This window comes from Eretmochelys imbricata, chromosome 27 (assembly GCF_965152235.1).
Source record: "Eretmochelys imbricata isolate rEreImb1 chromosome 27, rEreImb1.hap1, whole genome shotgun sequence".
NCBI classification, from domain to species: Eukaryota; Metazoa; Chordata; order Testudines; family Cheloniidae; genus Eretmochelys; species Eretmochelys imbricata.
In genome coordinates, this window is record NC_135598.1 from 7,720,780 (window position 1) to 7,742,441 (window position 21,662).

General features: G+C 45.7%; 1 protein-coding gene across 1 annotated transcript in view; it reads left to right on the forward strand.

Annotated features, from left to right (window-relative positions):
• Window positions 1-16,820, forward strand: part of MAP3K3 (mitogen-activated protein kinase kinase kinase 3) — a 50,571-nt gene extending 33,751 nt beyond the window's left edge. Inside the window, exons 8-17 of the mRNA XM_077806414.1 lie at window positions 510-643; window positions 1,474-1,547; window positions 2,878-2,945; window positions 3,232-3,324; window positions 4,383-4,574; window positions 6,510-6,658; window positions 8,537-8,668; window positions 10,490-10,619; window positions 13,473-13,650; window positions 15,980-16,820. Coding sequence (XP_077662540.1) covers window positions 510-643; window positions 1,474-1,547; window positions 2,878-2,945; window positions 3,232-3,324; window positions 4,383-4,574; window positions 6,510-6,658; window positions 8,537-8,668; window positions 10,490-10,619; window positions 13,473-13,650; window positions 15,980-16,208 — 1,379 coding nt within the window. The 3' untranslated portion in view covers window positions 16,209-16,820. The remainder of the gene's footprint in view (window positions 1-509; window positions 644-1,473; window positions 1,548-2,877; window positions 2,946-3,231; window positions 3,325-4,382; window positions 4,575-6,509; window positions 6,659-8,536; window positions 8,669-10,489; window positions 10,620-13,472; window positions 13,651-15,979) is intronic.
• The last annotated feature ends 4,842 nt before the right edge of the window (window positions 16,821-21,662 follow it).

A 21,662-nucleotide genomic window follows, 5' to 3' on the forward strand; every position in this document is an offset into this window, starting at 1 on the left:
GGATTGATTCTTTGAGGACCTGCTCCATGATTTTTCCAGGGACTGAGGTGAGGCTGACTGGCCTGTAGTTCCCAGGATCCTCCTTCTTCCCTTTTTTAAAGATTGGCACTACATTAGCCTTTTTCCAGTCATCCGGGACTTCCCCGGTTCGCCACGAGTTTTCAAAGATAATGGCCAATGGCTCTGCAATCACAGCTGCCAATTCCTTCAGTACTCTCGGATGCAACTCGTCCGGCCCCATGGACTTGTGCACGTCCAGCTTTTCTAAATAGTCCCTAACCACCTCTATCTCCACAGAGGGCTGGCCATCTCTTCCCCATTTTGTGATGCCCAGCGCAGCAGTCTGGGAGCTGACCTTGTTAGTGAAAACAGAGGCAAAAAAAGCATTGAGTACATTAGCTTTTTCCACATCCTCTGTTCCTGACTTTCTTTTTTGTCTTTATGTACATGCACACAATCTCTTCCTTAAGCATCTGGATAATAAACCTCCCTCTGTATCTGTGGTCCAGGTTCTCAGAACACAGGCCGAAGTTCACCTCCCCCTGGGTATGTTCCAGAGAGGCAACAGCGAATTGCTCGCCAGGGGTCTTACACCAGCATAAACAGTGAAGGCGAGTTCATCCCAGAGACCAGTGAACAGTGTGTGAGTATAAACGTGTGAGGGGTGGGGAATAAATCCAGTAAGCACCAGCACTGCTGGCAGTCTTTCCTGTGCCTGCCTTCATCCTAGAATATTCACCAGCAAACAGCTGCTGCTTGCTCGTTCAGTTACACAACATTTATAGGTGCATAGTTTATGTACCACTCCAGTGCAGCCCTTGAAACCCTCTGCTGTACTGCCAGGAGCAATCCCCAGGCATAACCTGCGCGGGCTCACCACCTGTCAATGAGCTGCTCTGTGTACCCTTGACACGGATGCCCAGGGTCACCACCCCCTGGCTCTGGGATCTTTCCCTGTCTGAGCAGAGGCTGCAGAGACTCAAACACACCAGGAACCAGGCCACAGTGCATCTTGTGAGTGGAGAGGTCAGTTAGGGAACGGAATCTCTGCTGCTGCTGGAGTCAAATGGGGCCCACAGATGAGAGCTGGGGCGTGACACTCATTGGCAAGGCTGGGGCGGTGGGACAGCTCTCTACGTTGTGAGGCCGACTGTGCTCCAGTATGATGTATATTTCCTTCCTTAAATATACAAACACAGACTGTATGACTCCAACCATATCGTGCATGTCAGAGCTCTCCATTATCTAAAATAACATGGTGGCTCCGAACTGCTACAACCATAATCCCATCTTTCACCCCCCCCCAGAGGACTTGTTGGGATGTACTTTCTAAATAGTTCCCCTCCCTTTCTGGACTAATCCCAGTCACTCACTCTGGATGAGCAATGGTGACTGCTGCGTCCTTCTGTGCAGCATCTTATGTGGTAACATCAACTCAGCTTACTACTGCAGTTTTATTACCTTGTTTTACAGATGTTGGACCCTCTAAGCAGTGCTGAAAATTCCATATCAGGAAGTTGTCAGTCCTTGGACAGATCAGCAGACAGGTACAGACAGACTGATAAGAGCTCTTATGTGATCATATTGTGATGAGGTTATGTAAAGGTTAGTTTATTTTGCACTTTAAATCATTTTACTTAGAGACAATAGAATCATAGTCCTACATAATTTCCCAATATACTTCCTAGAGAGAATTAATTGCATTTTAAGATTATGGTTTTGCCAGAAGATAAAATAAACGAATCAAATGGGTCTTATATATCTTGTTAGTTTAAAATACAGCCTTTCAGTGTATGCAGATTGTGTGGGGTTAGACTGTCAGAGAACCTCTGGCTACAGGGCACTGGAATTTGACAAGAAACTACTTTTAAAAAAAAAACAAAACACAAATTGTGATGTTACGGGGTATATCATTACACTAGATCCATGTGTTTTATAAAATGATGTAGCATTTATTCCAAAGGGAAATGAGGGATTTCTCTCCCTCCTCCTGCATGTTGTTAAACTCCCCCCTGCTGGCAATAGGGGGACTTGGCTGCTCCCTGGGGGGGGGAGGTTGGCCAGGATCTAGGAAGGCTAAGTAAGACCTCTTATTAGGGAATCTGAAAGGTGCGTCAGTCTCACTCCATCTAAACCTATTTAGGAGAAATGGATGTGAGAAACCTAGTTTTGTGGCGAAAACTAGATTTGTGTAACCACCCACCTTAACCTCTTGGAAACCTTTGTCAAAGTCTCCTGCCACTGCTGCCAAGGAAGGGGCTATTCTTCAGCATGGTCAAAGAATTCCATGTGTTGGGGAGGAGCAGGAGAGAGAGACTCAAAAGATGCTGTGTTAGTCTGTATCCGCAAAAAGAAAAGGAGTACTTGTGGTACCTTAGAGACAACCAATAATGCTCAGATAAATTTGTTAGTCTCTAAGGTGCCACAAGTACTCCTTTTCTTTTTTCAAAAGATGCTGCTAACCATGTTCATACTTTGGCAAGGTGGTTGCTTTTGGTCATGTATAGAGAAAAGTGTATGTTGACCTGAATAGTAGGGGAACTGTGTCAAACCCGTAACAGACTTTCTATCTCAGAGAGCAAACAGTCTAGGCGCACAAGCTGGACCACCAGGGGTGATGGCAGGGGAGATTAAACCAAGCTAACTTGGGTTTAGCCGGGTTTTAACTTTTCACTTCCATAGCACAAAAGCAGGAAATAAATCACTGCAGCAGCAATCGTATTGCTGTGTAGCATCTTGTCTTTCTGTTGCTTCTGGGCCAGAGGTTTGAAAACTGCACTTACCCATATGGAGCTGAATTAACTTCCTTTGAATTCATTGCAGTGTCCACTGCTGTAAATATCTGTCTAAAATGGCTTGTGCTCTTTTTTTAAATAGCCCTTCTTTTCGGAAATCACGGATGTCCAGAGCGCAAAGCTTCCCCGACAACAGACAGGAATTCTCAGGTATATCAGCACCCAGTATAAAAAGCATCTGTTATAGATATTAATACAGGTTCTGACTTTAGTGTAGCTAATTTATTATGTGCAGATATTAGTCTTACTCCTTATATTTTCTGTTTTTTTGGTGATTATCCCCCCTTGTTTGCTGGGTACATTTGAGAACTTTTCAATCTAGCTATGAATTTACTGCCTTTTCCTATGAAGCCTGCTGATAGTGGAATGTGCTGCCATTAGAACTTGTGTACATTGCATAAGGAGTCTTCCTCTGCTTCTTCTTACCTGGTACCAGATCGTGAGAATCAAATCTATGACAAAGCAGGGAAAGGGGGGACGTACCCTCGGCGCTACCATGTCTCCATGCAACACAAAGATTACAGTGACGGTGAGTATGTTGCAGCCCTTCGCCTCTTGGATTGAAATTGGAGGGGAAGGAGGCAGCAGCTCTAGAGGTAAGCCAGCACCTTTGGGTGGCTGTGGGAAACTCTTAACAACTAGGGCACAACTGTAACTCCTCTGTTTGGAGAGCCTCACCACACACAGCTTCCTTGTGTACACAGTTGGTGCCATGCATGATGGTGGTAGCTCAAGATGATTGCTGCCATGTGTGATTCCAGGTTTCCCTACCAATGCAGGCTGGCCATCCTTTACTCCCTCTCTGCTCTCCCTCTCTGAGGGCATCCCTGCTGAACAGTGCCTTGCCTGGGATGATGAATAAGTACCTTGGCCACAGGCTGGAGACCATAACCTAAAGAGGCTTCTACCTTGGGGATCCCCTCTGCTATTTTTATCCAGCGTGGATCCTTGGCACCAGCTATACCTCGTCTGGCTCACTGTGCTCTCTTTAAAGAGTCTTTAAAGCTTCCTTTTAGTAAGACAGTAATGGATTTGAAGGAATAAGTGTGTTAGAGGACCTGCTGGCTGCTTGGGTAATTTTAGAGATTAAGTTGGTCTTAGCCTGTGTACCCTACTTAACTACCCCTTGTGCTGTGTTATGTTTGTAAGCCTGGGGTGTTATCTGGCAAGCCAGTCTCTCAATCCTCTTGCTGTAGCCTGTGTAGCCATTAGCAAGCCTCGGAGCTTGCATGGCAGCTTGCCCACTAAGGCTCCTCAATCTTTGCTTTAATTTAAGAGTAAGTTCCTGTTTGGAGCTTAGTGAGGCTGCTGAGGAGGTATGCCTCAGAGTGAGGGCAGTAAGGTGACTCCCCCTCCCATCTCTCTTGGTTATGATCCAGGGTAAGTTGTCCTGCGCTCAAGTAGCATGCTCTCTGAATGTGCATGTTTCAGTGTGTGACCTGCACTGTGGTGGATTTCACATGTCTGGTTTCCCCTTCCCCCCAGGACTCAGGCTCTGGCCATGCTTTCCTATTTTTGCCTAGGTTATTTGGCACACTTAACTTTCTTTCTCCTTCTCTCCCTCTTCCCCGTTGTTAATATCTTCAGGCCGGAGGACATTCCCCCGGATACGGCGGCACCAAGGGAACCTATTCACGCTAGTGCCATCAAGCCGCTCCTTGAGCACCAATGGGGAGAATCTGGGCCTGGCATTGCAGTACCTGGACCCCCGTGGGCGCCTGCGGAGTGCTGACAGTGAGAATGCCCTTACCGTGCAGGAAAGGAACATCCCAACCAAATGTAAGTGTCAGGTGCCAAAGCAGCCAATCTGGGACAATAGGTGCTGAAGGGAGCCAGCATGGATGCGGGGAGAAGGCTCTTAATTTAGTGGACCTGGAGTTAGTGTCCATCTGTCCAAGAGCTTCACTAGGACAAACTGCTCCAAAGCCATGCACATGGCCATCTACTCTGGCTCCTCTGATAGACTGGTCCTGATGCTTAGAAACAAATGGTCTCAGAGCTTGGTGCTCCTTCTGCTGGATAGCCTTTAGGTCCCACCTGTGGTGGGAGAAGCCAGTGAGAGTCCAGCTAGGAAACCATGTCCAGACTTAGAATATCAGGCTTGTTTTCTGCTTACCAGTCAGTGTTCTGGTCACACTGTTCAGCAATTCCCATTTTGGTACATTATGATCTGACTGTGTAAGAGAAATTCCAATAGCTGGCTATGCCTGAAATAGCTCTAGTGTCACTAAATAAGAACATGTGGATTTAAAAATACTTTGATAGCAGTCCCTAAAATAGCCAGCACTGTCCCTCACCATGATCCATACCAGCAGTGGGCTGTTTGCTGCAAGCTCACACTGAAAGAATGGGCTTTCCTATTACAGAGATTGGCAATTCTGCCACAAGGTAAAATCTGAAATCAGCTGAATCCAGGTGATGTCCAGGGTTTTAAAGCAGTTCTTAAAGAGCTGTTTATTTTATTAGTACAGTTTATCTTATGTAGAATGATGCTTGCAGACTACAGTATGTTACTAATTAAGAATTATTTTTGTTTTTGTGATTCCTGGTGGTAAGATTTATTTCCATGTTAATAGAACCCTAGACTTGTTTGGGAATGTTTCAGTTTGTAAAGAATAAAAATATCCAAGTTATTTCCTCATAAAAATAGGTATGAAAGGACAAAGTGTTAGAATGTGGAGAGCATCAAAGATAATCTTGTGCAGTAACTTTGAAAATTAACCCCTAAATTTGAGTCACTAAACTTAACTGTTTAAAGCAAATTTAACTTGATCAAATGTATCTCTTTAAAACATTGACTCCCAATAACAAAGTCAATTATTTATGCCTCTTTGCATCCTCAAATTGTCCGGCTGGTTGCTTTCTGCTTTTTTTGTTTTTATAATGAAAATGTTTTGTTTACAGGCTTTTCTTTGTAATTAGATGCAAAGTGGGGATAAAACATGACCTCCCTGATTTAGTGTTACTCCTGTTTCTCACTCTGTGCTGGTGTAAATAACTGCAAAATACGTAGTTCAGTGGAAAACTGAGCTCAGTTATTAGAATCTGACACCAGAGTTTCCTATTTATACAGAACAAAGGCTTTGTCCCCTCACAAAACACTCCTCTAGCCAGAATTCTGACAAGACCCCTGGAAATGGTGTCATCCTTCTTGTCATTTCCAGCAGGAAAGAAGTGATCTGAGCAAGACACCCAGCTCCTTTTTATTCCCTACAGGGAGCAACTGCGGCAAGATTAGGGGTTTAATACTCGCCTCTCTCCCCCCTGAGGTAATAGCAACTTCTCTTGAGTGGATGCTGAGGGGGAGGAATTGCTGCATTTCAAAGCAACAGACCACTTACCTGGCCAGAAATGATTGCTGCATTCCAATGGATTTATCTCAGTGGAACCCCTGATGGAGTGAAGCATCACTAAGTTCAGTGAAACAACTTGGACATAATCTCCAAGTGGAACTTCACAACAGCATTTCGTTACGTTCCATGTATTCATTTTAGCATGAGTGTGATTCAGTGATTAGAGCGGGGGTCTAGGAGTGCATGTTGGAGCCCTGAATTCTAGTCAGGGTTCTGCCACTGACTCACTGACCTCAGGAGAGTCACTTCCAATCTGTAAAATGGATATTGAAATCTCTTCGTAGTAGGAATTGATGTTTCTAAAGCACCTTGTGATCCTCAACTAGCACTGTAACAGGGCAAATTATTATTGTGTTTGCAGCTCCAAGTGCCCCAATAAACTGGCGACGAGGGAAACTTCTGGGACAGGGTGCCTTTGGTCGTGTGTACTTGTGCTACGATGTGGACACTGGCAGAGAGCTTGCAGCTAAACAAGTCCAGTTTGACCCAGACAGTCCTGAAACAAGCAAGGTATTTGAAAGAACTCCTCAAAGCTGCCGAACCTAACCATGCACACTGAGATTTCGTAATGTGCCTATGTCTCTCTCTGAAAGCTAACATCTTCCGCGGCCTGTGCTAGGGTTCCAGGCTTCAAGGTGTCATTTAAAAATCACTCTTCTGTTAGTGTTGAGAACAGCTTAAGCTTGAATCTGAAATCTATTTCCTCACTCTACTTTTGCCCCGCCATCCCCTACTGGCTTGTTGCCAAGTTCCTTTCGGGTGCTGAGTGACTGCCATTAGGCCTTGTTAGACAGAAGTGCATGAGAAAAACCAACACTGAGACATTTGGGGGTTTGACATACAATTTTGTGTTTACAAAGCCCCCTTAAGGGTAAAATGGTAAATCTTGTGTTGGGTTTGCTGACCCATTTCAAGAAGTTTCTAAAGATTTATTATTCTCTAAACAAACTGAACTTGGATATCTAACTTCTTGGCCAAAAGGAAGACTGTACATCCAGGGTGAGAACTTGGCTCTGACCAGTTTTAACTGGCATTCCTGTTGAAATGGGAGCAGGGGTCCATTGGGTTCGTGGCCTGCAGGAGTAATGGAGTAACTTGCTGGTGCCCGCACCGTGACTGTAGTGTGCATTGCCATCAGGGGACTCCTTGCCAGTTTAATATGCCACCTTCCCAATATCTAGCGAGTTCACTGCGAGGCAGGAGAATTGATCCATGAAGATGTAATTGTTCTAACTGAGCAATGGGGATTATGATCCCAATTTAAGTGAGGCCCTGACCATAGTGGGCTCTCATTTACACCGTATCTCTGCTGTAAATCAGACAGTGATGCTGGGCCAAGGGAGAACAGGCTGGAATGTGTCTTGGAGGTGCTGGCACCCCAAACCTGATTCCATTTATATGTGTAGTGCCTAGTTCCTCCCTCTTGAAAAGATGCACCTTCTTCATAAATAGGAGAGAGGAATCTGGCAGCTTCCTATGGCAGAGGAAACTGTTGCAGGGTGTGGAGGACTGAATCAGTGGGAATGCTTTTGGGGGAGGAACATACTGCTGTTCTACAAACCAGTTGTGCTCTGATACCTTTAATGATCAGCATGTTCATTCTCTGGGAGAATCTGATGTGTCTCCTGTGCAGTCAGGATCTCTGATTCAGCCTGAAATTGCTGGATAGCCCTCCTGCCATTGTACTATGAAACCCTGTTACATCTGTGATGAGGATAAGGGAGAGCATCTTTGTGTGCGGTTGCAGATGCTTTAGATCCTACAAGATCAGTATCCCTTCCTAATCTTGAATTTGAGTAAAACTCACCAGCATAAATCTGGGCAGGAAACCAGTGATTGAATTCTTAGGTTAAGGGTGCCTAAGAAATATCTTGGTATCTAAAGGGCTGGGGATACTACACACTCATTCCTAGCACATCTGCAGGGCTTTATATTCAATTACTGTTTTTACAAACAAACTAAAAACCTCAGCCCTCCAGTGTGGGAGGAAGGACTAGTCCCATGTTACAGCTGGCGAAATAGTTAATTTTTTGAATGGCTCGGCCAAAGCTATGCAGTAAGACGTTGATAGTCAAGACTAGAAACCAGGCGTTCCTGGTACTCAGCCCACTGGACAGCAGTGCCTCTCTGCTAGACCTTATTACAGGTGAAGCACCTGCAATCATACTTACAAACTTTTCACACAATAAACATTAACCTGATAGTGGCTAGAACATTAGCTTTTTCCAGGGTCTGCCTTAACTAATGCCATCCAGAGGATAGATTTACGCTGAGCCCACAGACACAAGGGGTCAAATTAGTGGCTTTTTGGCAGTGTCATGGGCAAGGGTTGTTGAAATGGGGTGGTCCTTAGGCACTGTACCTAACCTGCTCTCTCAACATCTGTAGGAAGTGAGCGCTCTGGAGTGTGAGATCCAGCTGCTGAAGAATCTCCAGCATGACCGTATTGTTCAGTATTATGGCTGCCTCCGGGACCGAGCGGAGAAGACCTTGACCATTTTCATGGAGTATATGCCTGGGGTAAGAGAGCAAACACATCAGTTAGAATTGTTGTCCTGGCCTGTTACTCTGACCAGGTCACCCCACGCTTCAAATCTTCTCAGCTGGTTCCTCCTGAACATTTTAAGTTCAACCTTGATGGCCTGTCACAGCTCTGCCCCTCCCTACTTCCAGTCTCAGCCACCAACTTGCCCATTTCTCCCACACCTTCTTCCTATATTTTGTGCATGGAACACTTCCCCCTCAACTCCTCTCTAAGGCCATGCATCTCTCTTCCTGTAAATGCCTCTTCCTACAAAGCCCTCAAGAAATTAGACAACCAATAAACAAACAGTTGGGGCGAACTGAGGATTTATTATACAACAAAAATGTGATCATGAATTTTTAAATCTTTCTCTGCATCTGATTGGAAGCTCTTCAGAGGGCAGAGATTCTTTCTTCCTGTGTGTTTGGACAGCGCATACCATGTTGTGGGTGCCTCCAGAATACAGATAAGTTCACTGGTTGGAAAGCATGCAGGGCCATGGGATGGCCCCTGTAGTTTCAGTGTTGAAACAATAGCTTCTAGCCTCTAACATCAAAAACAAACTTGCACATTATGTGGTGGTTAAAGGAGACTGTTTTGGAGGATCTGGGAAGCTATCAGATCAGAGACCATTGAAACTTGGGGGTCCGGTTTTATCTGCCTTGATCTTTATCTGTGAGATAACGTTTTGAGAAATTGGAGTTCTCACAGTGTTCAAGTGTGCGCATACACCCCATGCGCAGGAGATTGAGATCGCTTAACCAGTGATTGTCTGGTGGGATCATGCATGTGCTCTGCATGTTCATACTCCTCCTCCCAAGGCCAGAAAGGGTGGAGTGACCCCAACCTCCACTCAGTTCCTTATCACTAAGGCTATGATTTAGTCATGGGCATTTTTTGTAAAAAATCATGGACAGGTCACGAGCAATAAATAAAAGATCATGGGCCCGTGACCTGTCCATGACTTTTTTACTAAAAATACCCCAGATTTAGTCAGGGAGGCAGGAGGGGGAAGCCACTGCTCAGGTGGGCGGGGGACCGGAGGGCTGCTGGTGGCGGGGGGTCGATGCCAGAGGCACCAGCTGCTGGGGGTGGCTGAGCAGCAGCTGCTCTGGCCACCCCCAGGGTCGTTGCTCGGGCGGTCCCCGGGGCCAGGCGCACTGGCCGTTGCTCGGGCGGCCCCCGGGGCCAGCTGCCTGGGGCCGCTCCAGCAGTGGCCAGTGTAGCTGTCCTGAGGGCCACCTAAGCAGCTGGCCCCAGGGTCAGCCACACTGGCTGCTGCAGAAGTCACGGAGGTTGCAGAAAGTCATGGAATTCGTGACTTCTGCGACCTCTGTGACCGACATAGAGCCCTACTTATCACTGCCTGGGGCAGCGAGATGGAACCTGTGTCCTACTGAAGTCTCTCTCATTCCAAAGTTGTTAACTGTACTTGTTTTTTTAATTTTCATATCCTGTTGGCAAAAAAAAGTTTGTCAGCTGGTAGTCCTGCATTGATCTGTGCAATATCCAAGCAGACCCCAGATATTGGGTCCCCTTGAAGGGATTAGAGTATTTTTACATTCCATCCTACCCCAGGATCATTATTTGTGATCAGCCACCAAGGAGAAGTCAAGATGGTCTGATCCCTCTACCCCAGAGGACAAGGAGCTGAAGAGATTAGATCTTCTTGGTAGAAAAACATATTTTTTAGCTAGTTTGCAGCTCAGAATAGCTGACCATGCTGTGAGCACAAACTCTTGGGTAATGAATGGATTCTGCGGATCCTGTGGCTTGTCATTTCCAAGATAATCTTGTCCATTTGCTTTTTGGTATAGGGTTCAGTGAAAGACCAGCTGAAGGCCTACGGTGCGCTGACGGAAAACGTGACCCGGAAGTACACCCGCCAGATTCTTGAGGGCGTCTCCTACCTTCACAGCAACATGATCGTGCACAGGGACATAAAGGGTGAGAGCATCAGGCCGGTCTCGGATGGGGGCTGAGTGTTTATATAGGAGACTGCATGTCATGTTTGGGGTCTGTTTAAAAACTAAACACACTCTTGGAAGCCTCCAGCTTGAGCTGTTGGTGTGACGTCTCCTTTATGATTGCCTTCTCAGTGCCCAGATCAGTCAGCAGTACACGTTAAGGACCTTTATCAGCAACCTATAGAAAGAGGAGAGCTGTACACACTTGTGACAGGTTGGGTCACAGAAACCCCCTTAAGAATGCCACCTGATGTGCCTAGACTACTTCTGAGCCTGTTTTCCCTGCCAGTTTAGGAATTCAGTCCCTTGCCTGGTTTGAGCCAGACACACTTGCCTGTTGCAAACACCGATCCAAGTCTGAACCACGTCCCCCACAAGCTGCAGGCTTAACTGAAAACAGCTTAAGAAGTGCTCCTGTCTCCAACACTCAGATACCCAACTCCCAATGGGGGTCCAAATCCCAAATAAATCCATTTTACCCTGTATAAAGCTTATACAGGGTAAACTCATAAATAGTTCGCCCTCTATAACACTGATAGACAGATATGCATAGCTGTTTCCGCCCCCCACTTCTCCCAAGGTATTAATACATATTCTGGGGTTAATTAATAAATAAAAAGTGATTTTATTAAACACAAAAAGTAGGATTTAAGTGGTTCCAAGTAATAACAGACAGAACAAAGTAAATTACCAAGCAAAATAAAATAAAACACGCAAGTCTAAACCCAATCCAGTAAGAAGCTGAATATAGATGAAATCTTACCCTCAGAAATGTTTCAATAAGCTTCTTTCACAGACTGGGCACCTTCCTAGTCTGGGCCCAATCCTTTCCCTGGTATAGTCCTTGTTTCAGCTCAGGTGGTAGGTAGGGGATTTCTCATGACTGCAGCCCCCTTTGTTCTGTTCCACCCCCTTATATATCTTTTGCAAAAGGCGGGAATCCTTTGTCCTTCTCTGGGTTCCCACCCTTCCTTCTAAATGGAAAAGCACCAGGTTAAAGATGGATTCCAGTTCAGATGACATGGTCACATGTCACTGTAAGACTTCATTACACACTTGTCAGCTCACATGTATACAGGAAGACTTACAAGTAAATAGAGCCATCTACAGTCAATTGTCTAGCTGATGGGAGCCATCTAGATTCCAAACCACCATTAATGGCCCACACTTTGCATAATTACAATACGACCTCAGAGTTATAGTTCATATTTCTAGTTTCAGATACAAGAGTGTTACATTTATACAAATAGGATGACCACGCTCAGTAAATTATAAGCTTTGTAATGATACCTTACAAGAGATCTTTTGCATGAAGCATATTCCAGTTACATTATATTCACACTCATTAACATATTTTCATAAAATCATAGAGTGCAACGTCACAGCGCTGTTCTCCGCTTTGCAGCCTCTGGAAGAGCTGACATTTGGTGGTTCTAATAAGGATGGTATTGTGAGGAGATATAATCTTTAAAATCCCTCGTCTGCAACTGCTGATCCCTTTCTCTCTCATCCCAACAAAGCAAGGTTTTGTTCCTGGCTGATCCCCTCTCTCCCCACCTGCTGTCACCTACTTTGCTTCTTTTTCGGTTACCTCCTAGATGAGTCTGTGCCTAGCCAAACTGCTACCGCCTCATTGGTGGACAGGCAGGATGCCTTAAGAACACCACGTCTAGATCCAGCAACAGCTTCTGACAGCAGGGTTTCCTTCAGGCTGCTGTCCTGACCTATCTTACCTCCCCCTTGCAGAACATCTTCTCTGGCCTCCTACACTAATGTCCTGTGTGACCCACAAAATCCTTAAACTGCCAGTTCCGAGTATTATCTTCTTAGGAGCCAGCCAGTCTCCTAAGGGTTAACAATAGTTGTCAGCACAGGTTCCTGTTATCCAGTGGAGGGCTGGTGGGGGAGCATTCTGGTGAAGGTGGAGTACCCTATACAGGCCTGTAAGTCCTCATCACATCATTACTAGGCTGATAAAGATGAGTGAGTCATTGGTGCTAAACAGCATCTTCATGCTGGGTCTTGTACATATCTTAAAACTATTCACATGAGCCTTGTGCTCCCTGGCAGGTTACTCATTGGTACATCCCCATCCTCCATGCCAGACTTACACACTTTCCTCCAGGAAACTGGGTGGACCCCTATAATACTCTGCATAGGGGCCTGCAAACCTAAGGCTGCCCTACAGAGGGCACTTGACATAAGGCAGAGCAGGTATATGTAAGGTTTATCAGACAGCGACAGTGAGGGGCTCCAGATCCCACTGTGAGCTTGAAGGGAGTGAAAAAGGCCCTCCTTAGCCTCTAGCATACATCTATATAGCAAGCCACCATCTGCCAGTTCCCTTTGGCCAGGGTAAACAGGACCTCCAAGCAGGTAACGTGGGCTAACTTGTTCATTGCAGGAGTTCAAAGTTATCTAATTAGTTCCATCTGCTAATCTTTGCTTTCTGGCAAGCAGAATATACACCAAACCTGTACTCAGACAAGAACCCTTTCAGCAGAGCTATGTACAGCCTCAGCCATTGACCAGAGGGGCCATTTATAGGTTGCCAGACCTGTTTGCAGACACTGCAACAATGAGGACACTGACTCAGCACTTCCACACACACCCCCCCTTCACTTCCTTGTGTTTTTCCCTAAAGTGGCAGTTGTTGACAAATGGCTTGATTGCAGCCTGGAGAACAAAGATGGTGGCATACCAGGTCACCAGAGCCTTAATTGGGAAAGATCCTATCCTGGACCCAGGTACATCTGGATCAGATGTAAACTCTACAGGTTGCAAATCCGACAGCAGGATTGTACAACAGCTGCCTGAATTCTTTTCCCTCTAGGAGCCAATATTCTCCGTGACTCTGCTGGGAATGTGAAGCTTGGGGACTTTGGGGCCAGCAAACGGCTGCAGACCATCTGCATGTCTGGAACAGGTATCCGCTCTGTCACCGGCACGCCATACTGGATGAGCCCAGAGGTGATCAGCGGAGAGGGTTATGGAAGGAAAGCGGATGTATGGTGAGGAATTGCTCAGAGCTTTATCTATATTCCATAGAGAGATTCACAGCTTTTCTTGAGACCTAGGTGATGTGGTCAGTTGTTAATGAATCAGCCCTGCCTCTGTAGATTTGGATTCAAATTTAGCCTGAATCAAAAATAAAAATGAGTTTGACACAATTTGGGCTAGTTGATCACAGCTTGAGACCCAGGGCTGCTGTGGACCGTATTGTGCAATTTCATCTTCAAAAATCCATTCTGCAAGGCTGTGGTCCCTCTATCTATTACATCATCACGTGGAGGGAGGAGGGAAGATGCTATCAAGATGTCTGTGTTCAAGATTCTCTCTTATTGTACTTCCATCTTCCCATATCCCTTAACTGTGTCACATCTAGGTTAGACAGAAAGTAACTTAGGATAGAGTCCTGTTTTCAGTTTGTCTGCAGTCCCATAAGCATGCATGGTTATAGACAAAAGTTAGGATTTTGGTGCATTGACAGAACTGTGGGGAGGGAATGCCTCAGACTGGAATAGCAGGGGAGCTGTAGGTCGGGATTGAGGTGAACTGGCAGACAGACACATGGAAATTGTATACACATTAGGATTAGCACAAGTCAGGAAACAGTACTCACGCAATAGAGGAATTAACAGTCCCAAATCCCTGAAGTATAAGTTTTTAGAGACAGTGGGCTGGCCAGGGCTATAGTTAAGTTGTGCAGCTTTAAGAGTTACCAGTAAAAGCAGTGCTTATGTCTCCTTAATTAAATGAGGACTGCATTATTTTTCATACAACTACTTAACAGAATTGTAACTGAAAATTTTTCCCAGTATACAGTGATCTCTCCCAACTAGGAATCTCTGGGAAAGAATGGAGCACATGTGCATCCTCTCGGGATTGATGCAGTTGTAAATTTCCTTTTGATGCTGACAGTGGTCCATTCCCATCAGAGAGGCGCTGCTGTTGGCTGAGCTCCAGGCTTTACAATCCTGATGGTTATTTTGGGGTCAGAATTTTCCAGTTCCATGTTAGTCTCTGAGTAGATGTGTATGGAGGAGACACAGAAACGTAACCGATCCAGCCACTTGGCGGTCAGCCATCGCTGCAGGCCTCTCCAGTTTTTTTCTTAAATAGCAAAATATGTGAGTTATTTGTTATTGCTGGAAAAACTTGACATGAAAAACATTCCTGCTGTTTGCTGAATATCTTAAAGAAACTGGATCTGCTTAAATGGTATAAATCAGTCTAAACAGTAAAATATCCCTGCTTGGTCTTGAGCAAACCCCAGCACATCAGCACACATGGTTTGCATTTTCTGTACTCTCGTACTAAGTCTTAGGCTGCGGGGAAGCCAGTGTTAACTTTTTTTGTTGGGTTTAAACCTTGTCAAGAAACTGGTACTTGTGCATGCATCAGATTTAATTCCTTTCCTCCCCTGCTTTAGTGGTTGATGGGAATCTGCCTTTGATGAAACATCTCATTCTTTGTAGCGCAGATCAGAAGAGTTTAGTTTTAAAGATGAATGGGGAATTTTTCCCTATTTAATAGCGGGAAGTGTGATCTGGAAGCCAGGAACTGCTCAGCTCTGTTGGTGATTCCCTCTTGGCCTTGAGCAGGTCACTTAATTCTTCTTGAGCAAAATTCACTGCCATCATACACAAGCACATTTCCATTGGAGTCGCCGGAGCTACGCATGCTTCAAATCACTGCTGAATTTGACTCTCTGTAAAATGAGGGGTAATACGAGCTTTCCTTCCACACAAGGACAGCAAGGCTCTTAGTGTCTTTCTACTCTGAAAAGTGATTTTGTCAAAACGGCCTTGTGGGATTACACATCTCTGATTTACTCAGTTTACAGATACAAAGATCTTTTCTATCTTGCAGCCCTGCAAACCTCCCCCTGGGATCTGAGAGTTCAGCTGGGTGTTATCCTACTCTGCACCGGCACCCGTGATACAAGTTCAGAAGGTCAAATGATTCTGTTAGTGGCATCTGTGTGGACCTGTTGCCTTCAGTGGGTAGCACAGGTGTTAACTGAGGACAGAGTTTGAGGACATAAGGCCGCACAGGTGTAACTTAAAAAATTGTTGGTGCTGTGTGAGCCACAATGGAACCCAGCTCCCTCTCCCAGAGCTGCCGACTCTCAGCACAGTAGTAAAAAGTAGTGATGTCAGTTGTCAGCAGATCTGGCTTGGAATCCATGCAGAGAATAGATCTGAGTATGAGGCCATTTTTATAGTCCCTTTTCAGAGCAAAGCTGTACCTGACCACTTGCTGCTAGGAATTCCTATGTAAATGTTAAGCATTATTGTATGAAGCTGTCTCATATTTTTTTCCTGTCTGCTTCTCCAGGAGTCTTGGCTGCACTGTCGTTGAGATGCTGACCGAGAAACCACCCTGGGCAGAATATGAAGCCATGGCAGCCATTTTCAAAATTGCCACCCAGCCAACCAACCCCCAGCTCCCTTCTCACATATCGGAACATTGCCGGGACTTTCTAAAGCGAATCTTTGTGGAAGCCCGGCAGAGACCTTCAGCCGAAGAGCTGCTCAGACATCACTTTGCACAGCTCCTGTACTGAATTACCTCCCATGCCAGCCGTTCACTCTGGGCTTTCAATGCCCCTGTCTGGTGAAACCATGCAAGTGACCGTTGTGGAGCTGCGTCTTCAAAATGCTGTCTCAGCTGTCCTAGTCCTCTGGCAACTGATGCTGAGGAACCCGGGGTGTGGCCTTGTGTCCTGGTATGTTTTGCTGGACTGATGCTCATTCTGCCAATGGCTGTGCAACACAGAGCTGCATTTTGTCCTTGTTATCTTGTTGTGGGGTGGCAGCTGGCTGCATGTTTTCTGCAGGCACAAGCAGAGGGCTCTAGGAAGCTTCTTGTTGAATGTACATAGGCAACAGAAATCTGGACCAAAGTGGGAACTGGAGGAGCTATGGTCAGAGTAGAAACATACGACAGCCACCCAAACCAGCTCTCCACAGGGGGCTTTACAGGGTGGATCGCTCTGTTTTCCAGACTGCTAGGTCTTTCCAGGCTTCTACAGTACAAGAATCCAGCAAAGCCATGTGTCATTGAGCATACGCTCTATATATAATGATATATTTTTCTTCTTAAGTATTCAGCATCTGAAGGTGTTCAGAAAATATTGATTCAGAAAATATGTGAATAGTATTATTTTATAATGAACCCTGGGGTTCGGGGTGGGAGGGGGAGTTGTTTTGCTATCCAAATGTCAGGATAATTAGGAAGTTCCAGCAGAACACATGCTTTATAGGGCCTATGCTAAAGGGCTCTCCCAGCGAGGGTAGGGAGTCCATACTTGACTTTCAAGGCCAATGTTATCCTAGCGTCAGGACAAGGTGTCCTCACTGTACCTCCCTAAGACTTCTTGTTCCAAACAAAACTCTTCTGGAAGGGAGAGTTCGCAGGACAGCTTTCTGCTGCATCTGTCTTTCCAAGGGTTAAACTATTTATACCAATCCCTTAAACCAAAGATGATTTCAGTGCTGCCAGAGAACTTACTTCAGGGAAAGGTTAAATACTTGCATTAGGCCAGACTGGCAAAGCTACATGAAGAAAATGAGTTGCCCTTTCTTGCATAGGGAGGAGTTTGCTGGACACTAATTCACTGGGCGTTCTAGGGTGAAACCAAAGGTGATCTTTCCCCGCATGTTTCGGTATATGCGGAAATGTTCGTTTCAGGTTTCCACCATCTTTTTTAAAAAAAAAAAAAAAAAACCCGGAACAAATAAAAACCATGGTAGAGAAGCTTTTGTAACTGAGACATGTCAGTCAGTGAGGCAAAGGTAAAGAGCATTTGTTATGCCTGTCTGAAATTGATTGGAAAAATGGGATCGGTCCCCAAGAGAGAGGCATAACATACACAGACTGTTTTGTTCTATTGCAGTGGTTCTCAAACTGTGGGTCGGGACCCTGTTTTAATGGGGTCACCCAGGCTGGCTTTCTACTTGCTGGGGCCCAAGGCCCACCACCTGTGTCCGAAGCCCAAGCCAGAGTCCTGGGCAGCATGGCTCAGGCTTCAGCTTCAGCCCTGGGTGTTGGGGCTCAGGTTATAGGGCCCCCACCCAGGGCTGAAGTCCTTTGGCTTCAGCGCCTCCACCCCGCCAGGGGTGGTGGGGCTTGGGTGGGCTCAAGCTTCAGCCCCCTCCCCCTCCTGGGGTTGTGTAGTAATTTTTGTTGTCAGAAGGGGCTCGTGGTGCAGTGAAATTTGAGACCCCCTGCTCGATTGTATCTTTCCATGGATATGAACCAAGCTTCTGATATCTCTGCCACTGGTGGCTTGCTAGTCTCAAATGCTGCATTTTGATTGGTACACTAGTAGTCCTGGTCTTAGTGACATAGAGGACTGAAGGCAATAAGACCTCATTTAAAGGCACACTTGTGGCAGGTTGTCATGTTTTTATTAAACAGGCTCCTCACCTAGGAGTAAATAACACCTCTGGTTAATAAAACTGAAAAGGCGTCATCTAAAGTGTCTTTCATGGACGCAACTGAGAGACATGTATAAGCAATGAAAGCAGGCTAGTGATTATGATCAGTTTCTAGTCAGTTTCACTTTCAGGCTCTCAGCCACAAACACAAGGATGCAGTGTTTGGGTTGCAAGTGTCTTTCCAGAAATTATTTAATTCATATGGAAACACGTCTGTTGACCTTACAAAAGCCTGGATTTTGAGCCAAACTTTTCCAGACAGTGTCCCTTTTAAAAACATACTGCCTCACTCTTAGTTGCCGTATGCATTGTCATCACTTGAACCCGTGCAAAGTGGGGGGGAGGGTGGGGGTATAACACTTCCACTCTGCTCTGCTTTGGGACCATTTTACACATGCTTTGCACTGGTGCAAATGACCACATAAGGCGCAGGGCAATGAAAAATTGGACTCATGTCCTCAATAGAAGTAGGACTGAGTAGTCCTTCCATTGTGCAAATGTCAGTATTATTCAAGCCTGTGGTTTTATCGCTCGCAGCCAGCTCTTTCTTACCTTTTGAAATGTACCAAAGATCAGAGCCTTTTCCTGCTTCAGAATTTAACTTGCAGGTGTACAGCAGCTGTGAGGACCAATGCAGCATTCCTGTCTGCCTTGGCCCCTCTTTACCCAGCTTGTCCTCACAGAACTGACTAAGGCCTGCTTCGGTGGTCTTTACTCATTGTCCGGCACATCACTCTTTGGGAGAATAGAATAGGGGGCTGAGGAAATGGTGTAACTTGTTTAACGTTTCAAAGCAACTAAATCCTCAGGATCTGTCGTGGCTTTTACCTCATACGTATCCCTGGAACGCTGTTCTGGAGCAGAGCAAACAGCGTCTGGACTGACGTGCCAAGTCCTTTACCCTGCCAGAGCTTCTGACCCTATCTAGAGCTCTGGAACTTCCCCCCCCCCCCCCCCCCCAACTGAAATGTGCCTACTCTGCGTATACACTTGTATTCCAGTTTTTATTAATGGAAGAGTAAATTGCAATTGAACAGTGACAGAGGACTTCGGTCTTTGAGAACATGGTAAGCCAGCTTGGACTTCTTGTATTCCAGTACCTGACCCAATGCCGCCCGTTCGGCACAAGCCAAAGCATTACTTGTATGTTTGGAGATGCACTTTTATGAATGTAGTTTATATCGCTCTTTTTTAGCTCTTTTTACATCATGTAAACATTGATGCCTCATACTTTTATTTATATCGTAAAAGATCATATTTGGTGATTTTTATATATATCGACTCGACTGTTACAGGGGGGAAATAAATTTGACACCTTTATGAATTTAAAAAGGAAAAAAAAAAAGCAGCTGGTTTTGCAGAGAATTTGCTGATGGTTTATAACGAGTACTGCCAACCCAAAATGCCGCCTTTGGTTCCTCACTGGGCCTGTCAAGCACTCACCCCCATTCATGCAAACTGAAATCTCAGATCCTCAATCTGTCCCAAGTGGAGCAACCTCGAGGACTGACTCTCATTTACACTAAGCCTGGTCAGCATAAAGGGGCATTAGAGTGGGCATCAATTGCATTTGTATCCACTCTTTTAAGGCCTCTTGGCATTGCCAGAGCTGTGTAAATCACAGTGGAGCCCATTTGAGGGGGTTTGTCTGCCTAAAATTAAGCAGTTGTGACTATCCCAAATCTCATTTTACATCTTCAGCTGCTCCTCCCAGGAAGGGAGGGAGACTCAGTGCTTGTTATGAGCTCTAAGATCCTCAAGTGAAAGTTCCTGCAGTAATGAAGAGAATTAGAATCGCTGAAGGATAATCCTGTAGTAAACCATTGCTCCTGGGACAGTTAAGACCTCAAATCATTAAGGTGAAATATCTGCAAAATCCCCATTAGAAAGGAGATTGCTGAATGCCTCACCTGCACGTTCCATGCAATCAACTAGCATTGGAACAAACCAAACGTGGAGGGGATTTAATACCCATTGAGCTTGTGAGGAAACAAAAAATTGGCATTTTGGTCTTGGTGTGACGATTCTGTGCATTCTAGGTTATCCACTTGCTCTCCAGTAGATCTGATTTCTCTCCCAGTCACTGTAAATTTCAGCAATTTGGCTTCTGTGCATGACACAAAATATTCCAAAGGGATTCAGTGAAGCTGCAGATCACAAAAGCAGTTCCCTTTTATTTTGCTGGTAATAAGCAAAACAAACTGATCCATAGGGGTATTGGTGCCTGCTTTGGTGACGCACATTATTTCTGAGGTGCCAGCAGGGCCTGTATAATTGTTGATGCCTCAGGAAATGTATATCCCCACTGTGTAACTCCTGCCTGGTATGCAAAGGCCAGGTGTCCAGCACCATACAGCAGATAGGACGAATGCCCAGTGATTGGTGCCTAATCACTGCAGCTGCTGTGGGCAGTTAAGTGGCTGAATGTGAACTGAAACCTGTGTACAGCACCCAGGCCCTGTCCCTGCAATTGGGAATTGACTGGGTTTTTTTTCAGAGGCCTAAGGGAGCTAAATGCCCAGTGGGATTTGGGCACCAACTCCCAGAGGCTCCTGTGTCTATCCCAAGCACCATTAGGCGCTGATCTCACTGAATGGGTCTGAATTTCCCAGCTGGGAGGGAGACGTGCCTGGGAAGCAGTTTAGAGGATTCTGGAGTCTGTAACCACGTGTTTGACACAACATATGGGTAGCAGGGAGATATTACTGTCTTAACCTGGATTGTGCAGAAGACCTTGAATCAGTAGTTTATCTGATTATGTATACCGACCGGGGGCTTGCAGTGCAAAGCCAGGCCAATGTATCATTTATTTACAATAAAATTATCATTTATATGAAAGCTGGCTTCTCGGGTGATGTAAATGCTCATGTGCGTTTCTTATAAACGGAAGCGAGAAGGTGGGTGACATAATATCTTACTGGACCAACTTCTGCTGATGGAATTGACAAGCTGTCGAGCTTCATAGAGCTCTTTGAAGCTCAGCTTGTCCTTTGCATTAACAGAGCTTGTCCCAGTGAAAGGTATTGCCTCGGCCACCTTGTATCTCTCATATTTTAGGCCTAACATGGCTACAACAACACTACAAACAGCTCCACGTGCTGACGTACTTTCATCCACAAGGCCAAGCTTGGTCTGAGGAAGTGTTTTGCCCCAGTGACTCTCCTGGGGGATAGAGGGAGAGAGATCCTTACTGTGAAGCATTGAACGAGGATCCAGTAATGGAGCCCGGTTGGTCTGTCTCCTCTGGCCAAATCCCTGCCACTGCAGGGCGTGGTGAGCATCTGCCCTTCCTGTCGTCTTGTTTCTGCAACTCCAAGGGAGGTGACAGAATGGGACAGAAGTGTCTGCACCTCTCTCTAAGTACTTCTGTGGTCCCCATCCCAGTGGTATCTTGAGTGCTGTCCGAGTATCGAAAATAGAAATACCATTCCCTTCCTCTCCAGCTGGCAGGAGAGCAGCTTGACTAGTTTATCAGGCTTTTAACTGAAAGGTGTATTGAGAGAAAGCAGAGTCAGACAACAGGCTCTGCATTTAGCTCTGAAGGGGGTGATCCCCATGTTCCCATCCCCTGTGACAGG